This window comes from Eretmochelys imbricata, chromosome 26 (assembly GCF_965152235.1).
Source record: "Eretmochelys imbricata isolate rEreImb1 chromosome 26, rEreImb1.hap1, whole genome shotgun sequence".
Classification (NCBI taxonomy): domain Eukaryota; kingdom Metazoa; phylum Chordata; order Testudines; family Cheloniidae; genus Eretmochelys; species Eretmochelys imbricata.
The window spans coordinates 8,004,506-8,026,466 of record NC_135597.1 but is presented as its reverse complement, the minus strand read 5'-3'; the positions used below and the strand labels follow the sequence as shown (position 1 = coordinate 8,026,466).

Here is a 21,961-nt window from a genome sequence, read left to right as displayed (position 1 = left end):
AGCCTGATTAACACACACCAACCCCTTTTACATGAACCGGACAGCTCTTGTAGAGAGAGGAAGGCCACCACTGAAAGTCTTAGTAGCCCAGCTGAACTGGGAGACTAATAGCCCTCTGCAACTCAGTTATGGATTGCCATTTAAAGAACAACCTTAGAGAAAGAGCATTTCTGGTCTATAAAATGTTATTACATTTTCTTACTTATGCAGACCCTGCACTGAGTCTTTTGGGCTTCTAAGTAATTTAGGTGCTTTTGAAAATTTTATTCTTCATTTCTTACACTTTTTCCCCGAAATTTTACATTGAACAAGAAAAAACCAGGGAGGAAGTAAAATGGGCCACAAAAACTGCTACTTTTAAAATGTATATAGGTAAACTCCACACCCCTTTCAGCGTTCTCCAATACCTTGACATCCTTAAGGTAAGGAATAATCTTGTGCTAATACTGTAAGGGCAGATGCTCAGCTGGTGTAAACGGTCATAGCTCTATCGACTTAGAACAAGGAATGGCCTCATCTCTTTAAATTGTATTGGTAACTGAATTGGGAGGAGTCTTAGAACTATAACTGGCCCAGGAGACAATAGATCTTAAAGCACAATACATGGTTCTTATTTTTGGTATCACAGTCTTCCTGATCTATAAGGAGATCAAGGTGCTGGGGGAGGATGGAAGTAGTGAACATGGTTGATGAAGGCAATATTTTAATTACTTTTCAGCACAAGAACTTGATGATCCCACTCTAATAAAGACAACCTCTTGGTTCATTTAACTCAGGATAGTTATTACTTCATAAACAAGCAGCAGCATAAAGTTATCCAACATCTTCCCCCGGGGGGGGGGAGATGGGGGGGGTGGATTTGGTACAAAGTGATCTAACAGACACACAGTTTTGTGAGAGCTTTAATGGCACAAAATGTTTATAGCTACAACTTAGACATGTACTGTAAACTGTATATAATGTTACAAAGTGCTAACTAAATATATGAAGGATGCATAATCACTTTGGCTCAGTTAACTTCAATAATTTCAACAAGTGGGTCAATTAAAAAATCTGAATTTCTAAGAGTCTTCCGTTTTCACTTTTCAAAACAGAGTAAGTAAATATGTACTTGCTACAGTTAAGTTAGCCTGCCACATTTTTTTAATGTGTGAGTTTATGTATTTTTGCTTGATCCTATTTACAAATATTTTAAGCCCGTTTTCACTGAACGTAAGAAAAATGAAGCCTGCATTTTTTTTCAAAACTGTAAACAGGTATAAAGCTTTTAAACAATATTTATCTTAACAAAACTTCAACTATCAATAGCTGAAACCCCTTTTCAAATGATACAACAATCTGTTTCAGTTCATTGTAAAACTAAAAGTTGTAGACTTCCATCCCGAGCTTACATTAGGGTATCAATAAATACTGCATTGTATCATTGTATGATAAGTGCTACAGTGATCAGGTATCCATTTTTTTAATAATATTTTCCATGAACAATTTTTAATTTCACAGCTGCTTGAAATCTTAGCACATAGCTGTGTTTATCCTCTAGTCACAAACTTGAAACATATTAATTTATCAAGTATTATGCAGATGAATCCATCTAATATGGATGGTGTTTTTTTTAAAATAAAGATATTCCCTACTTAATATAAATCTATTTTTCCACTATTCCAATTTTCATACAAAAGAAGATGCTATAATTAGTACTAATAAAGTATACCAGCCTTTCTCCCCTTCCCATTTTACTTAGGTCTCTCAAATAAGGTGGTTCATACTGCCTAAAAACATCCTTGCCACTTGTTTCTTCCACATGTCTGGATGAAACCCAATATCCACGCTTGAAATAAATATGTAGTTGTAGATAATTCAAGAGCTACTAATATTTGAGATTAAAAGAAAACACAGATGTCTAAACAGAATACTTCAACTACCCTTTCACCCTGGACTTGTCTTAAAACCTTCTCCTAAAGGCCGTGAGAAGCGGAGAATAAAACGAACACATTTTAGAAATGGATTTCATACTTCGCCTCTTTGCTCCCTGAGGTGCCTTTTTTAAAGCAAACCTCAACTAGGAATTAGCCTCCATGTTTGAACTGTTTTGAACTATCACTGCTATACCAAATCATCAACTTTATCTGATGCAAGCAGAAAATTTAAGGTACCTTTCTCTTCCAAACTCGCTGACCAGATTTTCTGAACATTTTCTACAAGTCAACCTAATGCATTTTCTATTTAAATGAGACTTTGCTAGTTTTAAAATTAACACTGGTTCCCTAAATATTTCGTATTAAAGTCTATATCATATTATTTATCTATGATAAAATATATATTTAAAAAAACAGAGTATTCTATCCTTCAGAGTCATGCTACATGTTTTGAAATCCAATAAAATCTACTTAAGGACATGGCTATGTCCCGATGCTTTTTAACAATTTGGTACTAAAGCTTCACATTTTGAAAAAGGCGTCACCGAAGGACAAGACTGAGTGTTCCCAAAGATAAAAGTTCAACAACATTAATGAGAATTCTACCTAGCTACATAAGACGTCACGAGTGACCTTAGGATCTACGTTATCCCCAAGGGAGACCATACAGTAAACAACGAGAAATGGGAATATTGAAAACTTCACGAAAGGAGACATCATGTCAGAGACTTACAGCTTGTACTTCTTTACACAACTGCAAGACTGTTCCCAACAGCAGGTCAAATGCTTCGAGTAGCCACTGAAACGACCATATCTTTATAATTGTAGGTGGTTTCAGGAGACTCCCCTTTTTACAGCGAGTCTAAATATACCAAAAATATTTGCATTCAAACTGCTTTTATAAAGGAAAACTTTACATGTAAAATTTTCCAGTAAGGAAAAAGCTAAAGGAAAATAAAAGCTTCTTCACATGCAAACAACGCAATTCCTCGTACGTTTTCTAGCCATTAGATTTTCCTACCAGAAACAAGGAGCCTATTTCATAGAAAAGACAAGATTATGACAATTATCTAGTATTAAAATATGCTGATGACTTTAAGTTGTTATCCTGCTTTATGTTTTGTGCAGTCTTTGCCTTCTGCAAACTAAACGTCATGGCCAAAATAGGGGGTTAGTAAATTACCCAAAAAGCTGGTTTTAAAATTTATTTATTCTTTATTGCCAATGATTTTTTAGTTTGATTTACAGCCAACGGTTTCTAAAAACAAAGACTCACTTTTACTCTAACCAACCTTGAGTTTCTTTTAAAGAGATTGGCAATTGTTATAATACAGTCCACATTTATTCCAAGAGCGGTTTCAGATTTAAGTCAGGTTGTACTAGAGGAGACAACAGCATCACTGATAAAATTATAATTTGCTGGTGGAATTTTTGTATCTAAAGAAGCCCTTGCAATGTATAGACAATTGTAAAGTCTGTTAGGCAACTGACGTGTTTTGCAGGCCAAAGGGTGAGGGGAGAGAAGGTGGGTAGTCAAACACCTCAACAGAGTTCCAATACAATACTGAATTCCAAGGGTTACTGGAACCTGGATATGTAAAGAAAGGGCGGGGCTGGGATCATGCTTAAAATGGTCTCAAGTTCAAATGTACTAATGTGACAATAACATCTTCACAGGTCATGTGGATTTCCAAGTTTTGCACTCTGCTTCTCTCAATAAGTGCTGGCTGAAGGCGTGGTCAGGCGTTTTCCAATGTAGATGCTGAAATAAAAACATAAAACATTGTATTTCATGCGAGTAGTACCCTTCACAACAGTCCTTGCTCATTCTATTATTCTAGTTTGCCCTTGTCAATAGTTCCCTTTTTTTTTTTTTTTTTTTGGTGATGTTCTTCCATAACACCCCCTTCTCTTCTATATAAGTGACTTTATCTAAACACTTAACTGGAAAGGCTGAGATTTCCAACAGAGCCCAAGGGATTTAGGTACCCTGATCCCATTGAAATTCAATAGGAGGTGGCTGTCTAACTCCCTAAGGTTCCTTTGAAAATCCCAGCCAAAATAGTACGTACACCAAATTCTTTACGCTACACTTAAAGAAAAAGATATTAGCACAGGCTTTAAAACATTGAGTGTTATGGGCTTACAAAAAGGCAAATCTCTAACAAATTAACCGAGGCAACTTCCCTACTTTATTTCAGAAACATACTTATTTGCAACCAGACATCCTCTTTTCACATTTTCTATCCAGCTAGTTTAGCCAATAACTAGGACTAAGGAAAAAATCATTTACAAGAATATGTTAAAATCAGAGTTGAAGGCAAACTTTGTGCAAGAAGTTAAATAAAAACTGAAATATGGTATTTTAAACAGTACATTTCTCAGGCCCCACCACAAGAGGGCATGAGATAGATATTTGCAAACCTAAGACCTTCAGCATACTCAGTGATCACTTCTAATTACAGAAATACTAACAGCACTGAAAATTCAGTAGCTGATTTTGAAGGACAGAAATATACACATCACAGTTTGTACCTGTTTCAAGTTTCAAACCCTTAGTTTCAGTACCATCATGCAACTGCAGTAATGCGAGCCACTCAGAATTAGTGGGAGCTTACACATGGGTCTGGAGCATTATCTAATGATGTTACACAGTTACATCATCAGTTTTCTTGGAGCAAAAAAGAGGAAAAAATACTAGAATATTTATGACAGGTTTCAGAGTAACAGCCGTGTTAGTCTGTATTCGCAAAAAGAAAAGGAGTACTTGTGGCACCTTAGAGACTAACCAATTTATTTGAGCATGAGCTTAGAGTCTTATTTTTCTTTTATTACACTATACTCTCAGGAATTTGAATAGAATGAGCAAATGAACAAGTGGGTCACGCCACAGGACACTGCAAAGCTTCTTTGCAGTAGGATTTCACAGTCAACTAAGGTCACCGATTTCATGATAATCTGTACATTCTGAATGCATGAACATGCAATCTCCAACTTTTCCTACAATCAAGTAAAAAAATTTGCGTCACTGCAAAGGTAGTTTTCCCTACATCTCAAATACACTTGATGTATCAGCACAATGTCAAGGTAATCTGGTCATTCTTATTATGCTCTTCCTCAGACTGGTTATTCCAATAGTACTACAATAAGTATACAAGCAATAAAGACGCAAAGTTTAAAATTAGTCTTTGTACTCACCCTAGTCCCAGAGCCAAAACATGAGATATAAACAGAGATGGGATGAAAACCTTAAGAAACTCGGCAGAGAAAATGCCACCTTTCTTCATAGCTCCGCTCTTTCTCATACTTAAAGATACTGCACGTTTAGGATGTCTGAAGTGAAATTCCCTGATGGGAAAAAATAGACAGGAATATTGCAGAACTGCACAGAACACTGCCAGATTTTCTTCAAGGTGAACTAGACAGGGCAAAAGCCAGATTGCAGGGGCACCAAATTGAAATACGAGGCAGCGTTGAAAGACCACTTATTCAAGTACAGAGACAATGGGAGCACAAGCTGAAGAGACAAGCAGGTCTTGGAGAGGAAATTTCAGTACATGACTTGTTAGTAATAGCCACATTTTTGTTTCAAGCAGGGATGTAGAAATCTCCCAGATATGGATAGCATCCTCCAATTTAACTAACACTTTGCACTCACATAGTGCTTTCCGTTCGTGGGTTTCAAAGCCTGATAGCGTCTAGGGTCCCTGTAGCATCAGTAAGCATTATACTTATTTTACAAATGCAGAAACCAAGATGCAGAGACTTTAGGTGACTTGCCCAGTACCACACCAGTCAGTGACATGTTACTAAACCCCACCAATGCAAGCTCCAGGTACCCTACTCTAACAAGTAAAGACACTGGTTTTACTGGAAAAAGTAACTTCATATTAAGCTTATTGTTGGGTTGCTTTCAGTAAAAGGATCTCGGTTATGCTAATACATTTTTTGCAGCATTTATTGGTTTTATGCTATCTATCCTCCAAGGGAAACCCAAGTCTTCAAAGTGATGAACCCATTTGGATAGCCTGAATAATTCCATATATGTGTGCAGCGTGATTCTTCTTTCCTTCTTACGAAGGAGCGTTTATTAGTAAAGAGTTCAACTCACTTGGGAGGAATGTTTTCAGGCCTACTCGACCAGTGTGAAACCCAGTCAGCACTTCTCTTCAAAACTTCCACCTCTTTCTCTCCTTCTACTGCTTCCTCTTCAGACTGAAAATACACATGGGACATGCCTTGTAACAACACTTAATCAGCTATTCCGCATGGTATTAATTTTAAGAGCACCAACTGCAGTGACAAAATGAGAAGCAGCAGATGTTGGCAGTTTTCATTCCACTGAGCTCTTTCTGCATATGTTGGGATTGGGGAGGGAAAGGCAAGGCAATGACGACTGAAAAGATATTCTTGCATCAAGCGTTTATTTGGAAGGGATTTTACTATGCCCACAGGGTCCGCTGAAGTCAGTGCACCTCTGATAAATATATTATTTTATTACAGACTTAAGCAAGCTTCATTGTATGATATTTAAATATATATATTACAAATTAGAGCGAAGAACAATTGAGAGGATGATTTTAAAAATAGTCTGAATAAGATGGTGTCGCATAAAATGTTTTCAAGTAAAAACCTTTCCCTAAAACTTTAGCGATTCTTAAATCAGATGTAATCAAATGAAAAGGGCAGTATTTCTGCCCAAACTGTACAAAAGTATTTTAAATCATTTCTTCCAGAAGCTTGTCAATGTCAAAACAAATCTCTTTTGTTTGTTATTTTACTACCGTTATTTAACATGTATATATGTATACTATGGTAGACCTCAACTAGGTCTGGGCCCAATTACGGTAGGCACTGTACACGGTAAATGACAGTCCCTGCCCCAAAGATTAATACCTCCCTCTCATGGAAGGATTGCCATATATAAGCATATATCAGTGCTTAATTTGTAATGGAAGAGGTGCCAGGGCTCAAGAAACTGTTTTACTTTCATAGCTGACGCAGCAAGCTCAGAGGTGCCGTGGCTATGAACTGCCAAGCCTAGAGCTGTATGTATTGGCATTCCCAAGCTGTCCTCTCCCCGCTGAATTCACTGGGAGCCTGAGACCAAATTCAGCTTTTAGCAAGGTTACATTTCACCACTTGGAGTACAGCTTAGCTGAAAGAGGCACCAAAACAAATGGAGAAAGGGAGCCATGCTGAATTGTAATAGGGAGATGGCAACCCTGAATGACGAAACAAAAAGCAAAGGAGCTCACTCAGAGTAGTACGGTTCTCTACAGGGCTAGAGAAGGATGACGATCCTATTGCTTGGCCATCCTCTCTGACAAAAATTAAACTCGCACCGTTCGTTTTTCCACTACTGCTCTCAATGTGTACTGCTGAAGACAGCAAATTTCATAAAATGACCAAACTAAGAGTTCAGCATTAGATTCCCTCTCCATTTCGGGTTGAGATGACTGAGAAATGTGTGAGCTCACTAACCACAGAATGATGATTCTGAATTCTTAGGTAGTAATTTAAATATTTGTAAAACAAATAGTTCTATCACATACCTACATAATTAGATGTGAAACAGAAATCCTGCCAATCTCTCTGATAACCTGCTACTACATATACTCAATCACATTATTTCAAGTTCAGGATTGGTGCCTGATATTCTCTCTCTCTCCAAGGTTTAAAAATTGAATTTTTATAAAGTCCAAGTTGTATAATTCCAAAGCATGTGTTTCAAACTAGACTTTTTTTCCCTCCCCACTGCTGGAATTTAAACATACAAACAACTCCTTCTCTGCTCAGTAAATTACAAAAACAATTTTTTTTTATAACACCACCTCACAGAGCAAAGTTTAATAGACATATTATAATCTCCTAAAATACAAGTTTATAACACAGTTACCATCATAACCTTAACTATACAAAAGCTTCAATGATTCATCGAGTCTATTTACATGGAAGTAAGCAAGAATGGATAATTTTGTTCACACAGTTCAAGTCAAATGGTTAATTTTAAAAGATACAAAGAACATGGTACAATCCAAGTAAACACGGTTATTCCAAAAGGCTAAAGGACATTTCCAGATTTTGAATAAACAGGCTTTCGACAATTGGAGTTTAATATTCTTGGCCTTTAATTCAGTATAGGTACTGTAGACTCAGATGTTTCCATACCATATTAATAATGCATTGCGGGAAATTAACAGTTTAAAGCTGTATATTTATATACAGAATTTATCGTTTTAAGTATTTGGCTTCAGTCCTCTAGCATGCTTCACTAATTTATTTATTTTTTTTTTAAAACTCATCTTGATATGAAGTTGTCTATTTACAATAGACAAAATTGTGTCTTAAACACTGCTCTCCTAGACAACGTGTTGTGTACTTTAGAGTTTACTGGAGAAAGTACCTGAGAACTATTGTCCTTACTCGTGTGCATTTCCACATCAAACATTATCTGTCCGTCTTCTTGAGGGGAAGGGCTAAAGGAAAGAATGATGGCATTACTGTCACTTTTGGGTTATTAAGTTACTGAAACATCAGTTTAATTGCATCATAGTTCAATTATTTCTACATATAAGGTACGCAGACAATGCAGATGAGAAACAAGGATCCTTTATCATTATGCCCCACAAGGAAAAAATCCTCCAAGCCCCAAAAGAATTTCCATATTCCCAGTTTGTTCTTGTTTTCATACCATCCCCACCCCCAACTACCCTTCAGTTAATCATAAAGAGATGGGCAGGACCCCCTCTACCATCAAGAATCAGCACAGTGACTCGACTGTAACTCCGACCCAGGAGCAAAAGACCAAAATGGAGTCCTGAACTCTCATCCCCTGAGAGGCAATACATTGCTATTGTTGCTACATCACTGGGCCATCTTTCTGATATACAGTAAAACTAACCTTAAGCAGTCACTAGCAAAATCAAGTTACCTAGAAGATGGATCCCTCAAAGGAGTTTGAATAAAACTGTACCTGAAACTTTGTAGGTATTTTAAAAGTGGCTGCTTAAAGGACTATATCTGTGGGAGGAATTCGTTAGTGTTGTTCCATGGCACACTAAGGAATTTCTCCAGCAGGCATTACATGTTACACACCAAAATATCTTAATAGTTAGCAAATTAACCCAAAGGAATAAATACTTTTATTTCCAATACTAAAACCTGAGTATACTCTACTAAAGGATTTCTCTTTAGTAACATTCACACCCAGATGGGAAAAAATGCTAGAGAATTTAAAATCAGGGAGAGTGTAAAGGTACAGTGCGATGTAGACACGTCATTTCATCGCATCAAAATTGTAGACACCCCTCTTTAATCTGATATTAGCTTTCATTAAAAAGATGGATAATGAGTGGAAAAAAAGTTACACTGGGAACAGGACCTTTCTTTTAAACTACTCAGTAAATGGTTTATAGCCGTTTGCACTCCTTTCTACAAATGTTTTAGACCTCAGGTTTCTATAAATATCAGACTCTTGTCCATAATCATGAGATGATACGCTCACTACAAAATTGGAAGTTTAGTTTTCCACCCATTTGATGTTGAGAAAAAAGAAAAAGGGATTTATCTTCATCTGACATTTTTATCTGACAGTATTTAAATCAAAAATGCTGGGGCAGTTAAAGGTGTGGGTGGAGAGAAAGTTCCTACCTTGATAAGAATGAAAATGAGTATTACAGACACTACCTATCAAATGTTTCTAGTTGAACTGGAAAGTGAAAACATACTCTGCTAGTTACTGGCAGCTTACAATTTTCTTAGAAATAAAGGTATAGCAAACAGTTTGCTTTTTTCTGAGGGAGTAGCTTTTAAAAAAATATTTTTTTACTCTTCTTGTCCATTGTACTTGGTAATTCTATTTTGAAATGATCATTGAGTTAATGTCAAGTTCCATCCATATTCATTGTAGGTGGTACATCTGATCGAGCTTGATATAAATGTTACATACTTGACATGGCAAGAAGAGAGCATTTGTCCAGCAATATAAGAAAAAGAAAAAGAGGCTCCTAAGACAGCTCCAACACCGTCTTAATTGTCCAACAATTCTGAGGGTGAAACCTTAAGGGTATCGCTTGCTTTGACATGACAAGCAAGATTATTTTACCAGATATAAATAAATACATTTTGCCTTTAACGGAAAAAAGTAGTTAGGGCTTTTTTGAGCAAAGACACTTTTTTTCTCCCAACTACTTCTTCTGTGAGAGAAAGAGGGGTGGAAATTATAAGTCAGTTGTCTATTCTATCACTACCTTGCATTTATTCTTGCCTGGACACACAGTATACAGATGTAACTGAGTAAGTTACTTTGAAAAATTTCATAAAGCCAAGGTATTACATTTTCATCATAGTCAATACTATCTTCAGTCACAGTATCCCTTGTCCTTACCTTCTCTTAAATAATCATGCATCAGTAATCACACGGTTAATTATTTTTTTACACAGTACATGAACAATGTTAATATGAGATTTCACACTGACATTAATGCAATTTGTTCTACTCCTGCACTTTTTTATTTTTTGTTTAACAACAATTACTTGCTTTTCAAACAAGCCAAGTTCTATACTGTTTAAAGTTAGCAGGATTCAGCAAGTATTCCAAATGGCACACAGGCTGGATGCAGAAGTATACAGCTAATAAAATGTTATTTGCCCTTGATTAAAGCATCAAGAATGGAAATTGCATCACATAACATATGAAAAAATGAGTGGTTCAAGAGACCTGATACAGCTGTGTTTCCTTACCTGTCACAGTGGGAACTAGCCCTTGAACTACTCTGTCCTGATTCGTGCTGGGCATCCAGAAGGATTTTTTCCATGTCTCCATTGTGGATAGAGGAGGACGAAGGGACATGTTCCAGGCCCCCATTTTTCCCAGTGGCATTATCATTGCTATTGCCATTGCCGTTCATCTGTAACTCCACCCAGGAACCTGTTGGGCCAGCCAGATGGCACTCATTAAAAGCAGCGAAACTAAAACCTCGCTTAAAGTTTATCATTCACATGCAGAAAGAATGTGAACATGGTGAATTCAGATAACATCCACTGATGCCAGAAAAAAGAAAAATGCTCACAAACAAATAGAGAAGACAAGAATGGCAGGTTTGTTTCCCCCTGTCCCTTAAGTTAACTGTAGACTTAATAGCTCTGAACTAAACAGTCTTGATTTGGGTAACTAGAAACAACAACAGTCATTCCCCTCCCTCATGCTATTTTTTTTTTAAATCCCCTGACAGGCATCCCCTTCATATGTATCAGGTTTAATCTCCAAATCCTCACCACCCCTCTCTCTACACCCCACTCTTGAACCAAACAAATTCCATTCTTTAATATTCCCTTTGTTCTTCCCCACTTAGAGTTTCGTGCCTTTCTCCCCACAATGCCCCCTGTGCTTGGAACAACCTCCCTCTCTAGCCATATGGCAAGCAATCTCCTTTTCCTCTTCCCAAACAAACCTCACTTCTTTCAGCTGGCCTTCCAATCCCAATCTCTTCTCCAGTACTGTCTGTTACCCCTCACATCAGAACTTTAATAACTGGGATGTATCCAATTTAGATTATAGATTCACAGATCTATGAATTATTAGATCCTTGAGGCAGGCCCCTTGTTTTCCCACATAGTTAAGAACTATGCACATCTACTGTACGCTAAGAAACTAAGTTGGTTATAATTAGCCGGAAATGGTGTTTGTGTGTTCACACATATGCTCCATTGTTTATGCTCGGTATGTGGGAAAACTGGGGTTCTCACTTTGTAATACGTTGAGGTGGGCGGGCAAAGTCTCTAACCATCTTAAAGTCCCATCTAAATATTTCGTTTAACATTTTCTAATTCAAATAGTGCAAATAATTACTGTTAACCTAGTTAACCTTTCTTATAACTGATCGTTACAACCTATTTTTGCAGGGAAGATTCTATATACTAAGTACCACACTTCGCCTACATATATTGTAATTCATCCTGTCTCTGCTCTTATAACTAGTTTTAACTACAGGATCTTAGCGTAAGGGCCTCAATTGCATTGAGAAGCTGCATGCATCATATTAGCACTGAAAACACATGCTTTAAACTACTAAAATACAAGAACATAATTCCAACTGCAGACTGTACTAAACATGCATAGTAACAACATAAAACATTTTACCAGTACATTAAGCAGTCACAGATTTCATTTAGGATATTCTGAAAATATTCATAAATAGGTAGTTTATGTTCTGACTGGTGAATTTAAACCACTTGAGTCCTGACATATGGGTCACCTATTTAATCCAGTGCCCATTCAACTGCAAACCTGTGGTTCTTATTCAAACTCATTAACTGTATCACTTGAGAATATAGATAGTTTACTTTTTAATCGGAGTACATTAATTGTTTGAGAACAGTTGGCATAAGCTGAAACACTAAGTTTCTCTTCTGCATAAGCTCTTGTTCTTTGGTGCAGTAATTTTACGTTTGGTGTCGCTTTTGCCTTACATGGCTCAAGCAATTCATTTTATACCTTTTTTCAGACCCTCATCTCAGACTACATTCAAATTCAGAACCTGATTACATCCTATTTAGTCTGAAAAACTATGCCACTGAGATGTTACAAAGTAGTTTGTGGAAGAAGTTGTTGTTTTGCATCTTTACATACTAGCAGGTTTTTTTTTTAATCAATACAGCTCTTTGGTGTAACTAGGATTCATTATGGCATACAGACAACCTAAATACTCTATTTTAAAATCAAAACTATTAGCACGCTGGACTACTTTAAAAACTAACAATTGTGTTTAACGGGAGGAATTTTCAATAGCAACAACTAATGGGACTCTCACCCTGTTATCCGAACAATATAAAGTTGATACCTCTTAAACAAAAATTGTTTTCAAAGCTTAACACAAATTTTCTGCCTGTCAATACATGAACTGCGATAGCAGAGAGCAAATACTCTCAGAAATAACACATAACTATTATCTTAAAAGTAACATGCTTTTCTGATTCTTTTAAAAAACTTTCGACTGTCACACCTAAAATATTCCTTCATCGTTTGTTCACTTTTTGCATTAGGGTATAAAAGGTGTCACTGTTATCTTGTAATCTTTTCACTTCAACCAGGGAAGAGAAAAAAATAAAGAATACTGTGAAAACAGAAACTGGGAGACCGGAAAACCTAAAGGATTGGCAGGGGTAGTAGTAGAAACTACTTTTAATTCATTTTTTAAATTTACTAGACTAAAGTTAACACTGTGCATACAAACTATTGGCCAGTGATTTTTTTTTTTTAAAGTGAAAGTGAAATTTTAAATGGAGATTCAGGTCTGGTCCCAGGGAATATCACCACCATTGACCTCTTAAGGTATTCTACCTTGGCTACAAAAAGCTCAACAATATGCAACCCATGTTATTTGATTCAAACGAAGCCATCAATTATGTACCAATGCTTAGTACACTCACGTAAAGCCCATGTTCAGACAGGTGCTGGGCTCAATTACATGAGCTGCAACGATTTTATGGTATGACATATTGCAGTGATCTTTGTGGGTGATAAATTATGGGCGAATGCACACTGCCCATGTACAAACCCATATGCGTTCTGGGAGTGGAGGTCAGATTCCAAGAATTCCTTTTCTGGTTCCAGAAGTTGTGTCATAGAACCAGTGGATCAATTGCTAACTCTTTCATACCCGAGCAACTTCTCCATTACGTTTCAGTAACCAGGAACTTCTCCCAGGCTGGAGATGCTGTTGATTATATTCACTAACGCAGTGTGTTGGTTCCAGGAGTCTTACAGAGCAGCTGCAGTGAGAAGATGGTGGTGTTTCTGCCACTGTCAGAGCACTGCAAGATGATCTGGAGCCCATGCACCAGTTGAACAACCGAATGTCTGGCTGTTTAGCCAATGAAGCACGAGCTGTGGAAAGGCAGTTTTAGGTCAGACCAACCAGCATGGAATGGTGGGACTACTCCGTATTTCAGACCTGGGATGATCAGCAGTGACTGCAGAATTTCAGAAAAGGAAGGCCACATTTCAAGAAATATGCCAGGACAGTTGACCTACCCTAGAGCAACCACCTTCCATTATGAAATCACTAATATCTGTGGGAAGGCATGCTGCAATTGCAATTAGGGAATTATTTAGCTCAGACAGCTACAAGTCAGTTGGTAACAACTTTGGGTTCAGAGAAGCTACTATGGTGGGATCTCGAATGTCTGAAGTAAATGAGGAACTTCTTCTCACCCTCAGCCACCCCCACCCCTGCTGATGTTGTACAGCAGAGTTCAGAAACAAACAATAGGCAAGAAATGAAGGCAGAAATATTGGAGGCTGACAGTAAGCATAAATAAGGAAGGCCACTTCTTGTAAGGTTAGCCTTGTGGAGGAGTTTTGGTAGATGACCAAAGAGGAAGCCTGAGATTGCAGTGAAGGACTAATCAGAATGGACTGCTATAACCTATCGCTGCACCGGCATGATTAGGACTCAGTTGTGCTTAATACGCTACATTGTGGAATTTGCTGTTTAAAGTTGTGTTAAAGGCACACTGGAGGAAACAAGTTAAAACAATTAAATACTCCTCCCATCAAAAGAAGGCCTAGGAGAGAGTTTACATGACAAGCTGCACGTTCTCCATCTGACCACTCATCTCTGATGAGTCAAAACATGTTTAATTAGCGTCAACGCATTGTGATATCAAGCTTAAACACTGCCACCGATTTCCAACACAGAGCTCAAGGAACAGCCACCAATTGCTGTTTGAAAAGGTGCTTGATGATCCCGTCCATCAAAGACCCTATGTTATAACCTTCCTTCTGGATGAGATGGGCTGGATATGAAATCCTCTAAAGTCCATTCGTGCAGCTCCAAAGTGATGGCCAAAAGTAACTGGTGGAGATCAAGTATATTCCCTTTTCCTCTGCTTACAGATCCAGATATGCTGGCTGTCTAGTATTAGGACTGGGAGGACCAGCAGCAACATTATCCCAGAAAAATATTTGAGACTGTAACAGTGGTTCTCAACCTGCAGCCCTTTCAGCACAGAGCTGCGGCACCTGTGACATCCTCGGGTCCCTATAGGTAGTATTGGATGCGGCCCACATAACACATTGTGGGCCAAATAGGTTGAGACTAGACTAGACTAGGTTGAGACACTGGACTACATTAACCAAGTTAAAAAACAGTGCTTCTCATCCCCAACCCAGCCTCTCCAAAGAGTAATATTACCCCCCAAAGGGAGAACATTTCATTTTGTCACACTGTAGTTTCAAGCACCACACTAAAGATTGGTTTCAGAGTAACAGCCGTGTTAGTCTGTATTCGCAAAAAGAAAAGGAGTACTTGTGGCACCTTAGAGACTAACCAATTTATTTGAGCATGAGCTTTCGTGAGCTACAGCTCACTTCATCGGATGCATACCGTGGAAACTGCAGCAGACTTTATATATACACAGAGAATATGAAACAATCCTCCTCCCACCCCACTGTCCTGCTGGTAATAGCTTATCTAAAGTGATCATCAGGTTAGGCCATTTCCAGCACAAATCCAGGTTTTCTCACCCTCCATCCCCCCACACAAATTCACTCTCCTGCTGGTGATAGCCCATCCAAAGTGACAACTCTTTACACAATGTGCATGATAATCAAGTCGGGCCATTTCCTGCACAAATCCAGGTTCTCTCACTCCCTCACCCCCCTCCAAAAACCCACCCCCATACACACATAAACTCACTCCTGCTGGTAATAGCTCATCCAAACTGACCACTCTCCAAGTTTAAATCCAAGTTAAACCAGAACATCTGGGGGGGAGGGGGGGTAGGAAAAAACAAGAGGAAATAGGCTACCTTGCATAATGACTTAGCCACTCCCAGTCTCTATTTAAGCCTAAATTAATAGTATCCAATTTGCAAATGAATTCCAATTCAGCAGTTTCTCGCTGGAGTCTGGATTTGAAGTTTTTTTGTTTTAAGATAGCGACCTTCATGTCTGTGATTGCGTGACCAGAGAGATTGAAGTGTTCTCCGACTGGTTTATGAATGTTAGAATTCTTGACATCTGATTTGTGTCCATTTATTCTTTTACGTAGAGACTGTCCAGTTTGACCAATGTACGTGGCAGAGGGGCACTGCTGGCACGTGATGGCATATATCACATTGGTGGATGTGCAGGTGAATGAGCCTCTGATAGTGTGGCTGATGTTATTAGGCCCTGTGATGGTGTCCCCTGAATAGATATGTGGGCACAATTGGCAACGGGCTTTGTTGCAAGGATAAGTTCCTGGGTTAGTGGTTCTGTTGTGTGGTATGTGGTTGTTGGTGAGTATTTGCTTCAGGTTGCGGGGCTGTCTGTAGGCAAGGACTGGCCTGTCTCCCAAGATTTGTGAGAGTGTTGGGTCATCCTTTAGGATAGGTTGTAGATCCTTAATAATGCGTTGGAGGGGTTTTAGTTGGGGGCTGAAGGTGACGGCTAGTGGCGTTCTGTTATTTTCTTTGTTAGGCCTGTCCTGTAGTAGGTAACATCTGGGAACTCTTCTGGCTCTATCAATCTGTTTCTTTACTTCCGCAGGTGGGTATTGTAGTTGTAAGAAAGCTTGACAGAGATCTTGTAGGTGTTTGTCTCTGTCTGAGGGGTTGGAGCAAATGCGGTTGTATCGCAGAGCTTGGCTGTAGACGATGGATTGTGTGGTGTGGTCAGGGTGAAAGCTGGAGGCATGCAGGTAGGAATAGCGGTCAGTAGGTTTCCGGTATAGGGTGGTGTTTATGTGACCATTGTTTATTAGCACTGTAGTGTCCAGGAAGTGGATCTCTTGTGTGGACTGGACCAGGCTGAGGTTGGTGGTGGGATGGAAATTGTTGAAATCATGGTGGAATTCCTCAAGGGCTTCTTTTCCATGGGTCCAGATGATGAAGATGTCATCAATATAGCGCAAGTAGAGTAGGGGCTTTAGGGGACGAGAGCTGAGGAAGCGTTGTTCTAAATCAGCCATAAAAATGTTGGCATACTGTGGGGCCATGCGGGTACCCATAGCAGTGCCGCTGATCTGAAGGTATACATTGTCCCCAAATGTGAAATAGTTATGGGTAAGGACAAAGTCACAAAGTTCAGCCACCACGTTAGCCGTGACATTATCGGGGATAGTGTTCCTGACGGCTTGTAGTCCATCTTTGTGTGGAATGTTGGTGTAGAGGGCTTCTACATCCATAGTGGCCAGGATGGTGTTATCAGGAAGATCACCGATGGATTGAAGTTTCCTCAGGAAGTCAGTGGTGTCTCGAAGGTAGCTGGGAGTGCTGGTAGCGTAGGGCCTGAGGAGGGAGTCTACATAGCCAGACAATCCTGCTGTCAGGGTGCCAATGCCTGAAATGATGGGGCGCCCAGGATTTCCAGGTTTATGGATCTTGGGTAGTAGATAGAATATCCCAGGTCGGGGTTCCAGGGGTGTGTCTGTGCGGATTTGATCTTGTGCTTTTTCAGGAAGTTTCTTGAGCAAATGCTGTAGTTGCTTTTGGTAACTCTCAGTGGGATCATAGGGTAATGGCTTGTAGAAACTCGTGTTGGAGAGCTGCCGAGCAGCCTCTTGTTCATATTCCGACCTATTCAAGATTGGCACTTTATTCCTCCTAAAATTTTAACCAGCCACCTGAAAGGTATCTGTTTTGATAAAAATTGTGAATTTGACATTTTCTCAAAAGAGAAAATTGTCCAAAAAGCAATCTGAAGCAATGTCATGTATTTTTTAAAATAGAAATTTAGTCAAGAGATTAATCTGTAATAAAAGTGACACGGTCAGCTTTTTTTTTTTTTTTTTTTAAACACCTTACAGACAGCTAACAGATTAAAACCAAAAGACTAGTTACTTTTCCCCATTTTTTACTTTCTTGCATTTTAATAAACTTGGACACACCACATACAAATTTCAATTTTGTTTTTAATGAACAAGTTCAGATTTACTTTCAGGTTCTCATGGACTAACACAATGATAGGGTCACATACACAGCAGAGGAATAATTAAATGTTAAACTTTCATTAGAAAATTTATCTGTCAAGGAAAAAAATTCCATGAAGCTTAGATTTCACAAATCTTTTATCTTAAAATTCTGGACCTAAAGTGATATGACAGTGTCCCCTTTACAAGCAACAACTGTATGTATCCAGATCATCAGGCATACAGAGATGCTTAGGAACTGAAGCATGTATGAACATGATTGTTTGCTACACAGCTTTAATAACCTTGCTTCTGTTAATTAGGTCATACTATAGAAAAACTTTAGCCAAGGCTTGTTGCAGAGTAGGATGGATTTATTGTTTTGGGTATTAATCAAAATTCAATTTACTTTTATTAGACTCTGTTTCTCAAACTGACATCACAGATTCCTGTTGAAGGCAATGGGGCTCTATGCAGAATAAGCATTTTACCACACTACACGACTACAGGGGTTGGTCCAACTGGCTAATTTCTGCAGTAACATTAAAGAAATTCACAGGCAAATTTTCCTAAATTCTACTGCAAGTCTGAAGCAGTGAAAATGATGCTTTCTGGCTCATGGCCATTATGCAGTCACAGCATCTTCTATTTGATAAAGAATTCCAATGGACTTCGCTCTTACCCTTTAGTTTTTCATAATCTCATAAAAGCTATAGAATCTACCATAATCTGTTGACTGTTGAAGTATCACTCACTAAATGCTTAAGTAGTAATTAAATATACCATTGTCGAAAAAAAGCTTTTCCATTTCCCATAGTAATATTTTCCATCCAACAGATATCCCACACTAACACTTTAGCGTTTTTTGCTTCACCTTTACAGTAAAAAGGCCAGAATGATGTAGCAGTACTTCATTAGCCAGGGACTTTGAGCGCTTTACACAAGCACCGGTGGTCACTTTCCAGCAGCACTCAACAATAGCAACCAGACTTCTCACAAGACGGGATGTAGAGCCATAACAGAGACTACCCTCTTTTTTCCTCAGTAATGTAGTAAATATTGTTGAAAAACAGACATAACATAATTGTCAGTGTGTTCCAGTTTAAATTGTTGGGTTTGGGGGTTTTTTTGTTTGTTTTTTGCTAATATCTAACAGAAGTACGAGGTAAGAATTCAAATCCGAGTGAGGCTTCAGAAAATACCAGAGAGCGCACACTCTTGTGGTTACTGCACAAGACTGAAGTCAGGAGTTCCAAGTTCCATTCCCAGCTCTGTCACTGACAAAATGGGCAACCCTCACCTCTATATGTGATTTGAGATCTTTGCATGAAAGGTGCTAAATAAATGCAAGGTATATTTTAGAACAAAAATGAATTAATGTATAGACTCATTAGTCTGACAAAATTCAACTGGCAACTGGTATTGAGCCTTCATGGAGGTAGGTGACTGGTTACATCTGTTTTGCTCATGGGGCCCACTCCTGAAAACACTCCATGCTACCACATGGAACTTGCCAACCTGAGGAGCTGCACTGATTTCACTAACTCTTTATGCTCTGATCCCGCAGAGAGATATCTGTGGGCAGCCCTTGCAGGCACCTGCATGATGCCCCACTAACTTCAATGGCAATGTGCCCCTGTGGAGTTCATTTCAAGTTTGGGACCTAAAATGTTTACACTGAACTCCCTCTTGCTGCTCTCATCTTACAGATTGACGTCTCCAACACAGTAAGTAAGTCACTGTAATAACAGTGAACAGAAAAAGGGAAAAAAATGAAGTATGGAAGAACGAATATCTTCAGATCACGGATAAACTAATTTTAAGTTGTAGAACTAAACATTAGGTTTACTTGGACATGCCAAATATAAGATGAAATTTCCAAAGTTAAGTGAAATCTTATCAATTAATATACACTGATATATTTTTACACGTTAACAGCCCTGAATAATTTGGATATGGTGCCTTTGTTTTGTTTATTTGTTTGCATGTGCAGTTCTCCGAGGCCAACACATCAGAGAAACACACTGCTGTAATTAACATGACACTCAATGCACAGACATCAAATGCAATGGCAATGTTGTTATACCGACATAGTTTACTCTCATCTAATACATTTCCCACTGAATTAACGGAGATCACTTAGCTGGTCCTATTGAAATGGTTTGTGGATGATTTAGCAAACTAGGATAGAGGGAATGGTTAATCATTAATACATTTTGTTTTACCACAGTATCCTTGGCACTTAAAAACAAACCAAAATATATATATTGAATGGCTGTGTATTTGAGATGTAAAACACATCAGTTAAACCAATATGAGTTCCTAGATAAAATCACCAGTCTTCCACACAAATATTATCCTTAGAACAAAAGGATGCAGCAAAGCAGCTGACATACATGTGAGATACTGAGAAAAACAGCTCACGTCAGTGATATTGAGTCACTGAATAAAGTCATTCCCACAGTCAAGCTCCTCCCCACTTTCTTGCTGTACCATCATCTTTGCTGTTAGAACCAGTCACTAAATAAATTCATTCCTGTCACAAAACAAACCTACTCCCTCTCCCCATTAAATACCAAGTCACATCCGTCTTTCCTCACATCCCCTTACCTCATATCCCTGTTATTAAGCCTGCTACTAAAATTCCCTGCATTTGACTCACCCACTGTACTTACACCCTACCCTCTAAAACTTACTGAGTTAAATGTGATGGTTTGGTCTCTTGATATTACCTAAACTCAGCCATTCAATAAACCTATCACCACCACAAGATAATCCGCTGCCCATGGTCCCCTCAGCTGCTTCCCATTCTGACCGGTGCCAATTTCATCCTCTTTAACTCCTGAACACCCTCCCCTTTTGTCATCCTCCCACAGACCACCAGCCCTCATCTCCACCCCACAGTACACAATAATACACCTCCCCTCACCACTCTGTCCAGTATGCAAGATGCAGACCACCCCGCCCTCCAAAAAAATCCATCCAGGGGGCCTCCAAAACCATAAGCGCCTTCCAACCCCCTACAGCGTATCTTATTCCTCCTCCACACCCCAGCATCCCCCAATCCCCTAGAGCCGCCCCGCAGACCCTATTCCTCATCCATACCCCAGTGACCCCCAATCCCCTAGAGCCGCCCCGCAGACCCTACTCCTCCTCCACACCCCCGTGTCCCCCAATCCCCTAGAGCCTCCCCGCAGACCCTACTCCTCCTCCACACCCCAGTGACCCCCAATCCCCTAGAGCCGCCCCGCAGACCCTACTCCTCCTCCACACCCCCGTGTCCCCCAATCCCCTAGAGCCGCCCCGCAGACCCTACTCCTCCTCCACACCCCCGTGTCCCCCAATCCCCTAGAGCCGCCCCGCAGACCCTACTCCTCCTCCACACCCCCGTGTCCCCCCAGCTCCCTAAAGGCCCTCAGGGTGCCAACGTACCTTCCCCCCGGAGAGTCCCACAACCCCCGCCCAGTGAATCCCAACCCCACAGACCCCCCCCCCACCACCCCTCGAAGCCCCCCAGGCGGACGCAGCCGAGCCCACGTCGCCCGGGACCCTACGGATTGGCCAAGAGACGCTCGCGTGGCCACGTTCTCCACCAATCCCAGCCACGGAGGGGGGGGGGGGATGCTGGGGGGGGGTCGCGCTCCCCGCAGGCCCTCTTTATTTACATGTCATTTGCCTATGCTAATGCACTCACTGTTGAGGCCCGGCTCAGCGGGCGCCCCCTCGGCCGGCGGGGGGTGGTGGTTGTTGTTGTTGGGGTGGTGGTGGTGCTGCGGCGGCTCCGGAAGGCAGGACATGGCGGCGCGGCGGCAACTGAGGAGCCTCCGCGGCTGGGACAACAACAACAAGCCAGACTCCGCACGGCCCCAGCACCCCGCCTCCCGCGGCGGCGCAGGCGCAGGCGCGGCCCTGAGACACCGCCCACGCTGACGCAAGAGGCTGCCGGCGGACGGCTCGGCCTCAGCGCGCAGGCGCCGCCCCACCCACGCAGGTGCCAGCGGCACGTCACCTCCAGGAACGACGCACGTCCTTCCTCGAGGCGCCGCCTGGCCATCACGGCGCTTGCGCCGCTCCTAAGCGCCGTCTCTTTATACTGCGCATGTGCCACTCCGAATCCGTTCCCGCCGCCGCTGGTGTACTGTCTACACT

At 40.2% G+C, this 21,961-nt stretch overlaps 1 protein-coding gene across 1 annotated transcript; it reads right to left on the bottom strand.

The window, feature by feature from the left end:
• Positions 1-886: 886 nt before the first annotated feature.
• Positions 887-21,704, bottom strand: BNIP3L (BCL2 interacting protein 3 like). Its single transcript, XM_077805602.1, has 6 exons — positions 21,507-21,704; positions 10,662-10,848; positions 8,323-8,395; positions 6,028-6,131; positions 5,115-5,264; positions 887-3,678 (listed from the first exon to the last, which is right to left on the bottom strand). The coding sequence occupies exons 1-6, from the start codon at positions 21,607-21,609 to the stop codon at positions 3,630-3,632; spliced, it is 666 nt and encodes a 221-aa protein (XP_077661728.1). The 5' UTR covers positions 21,610-21,704; the 3' UTR covers positions 887-3,629.
• Between the last annotated feature and the right edge of the window lie 257 nt (positions 21,705-21,961).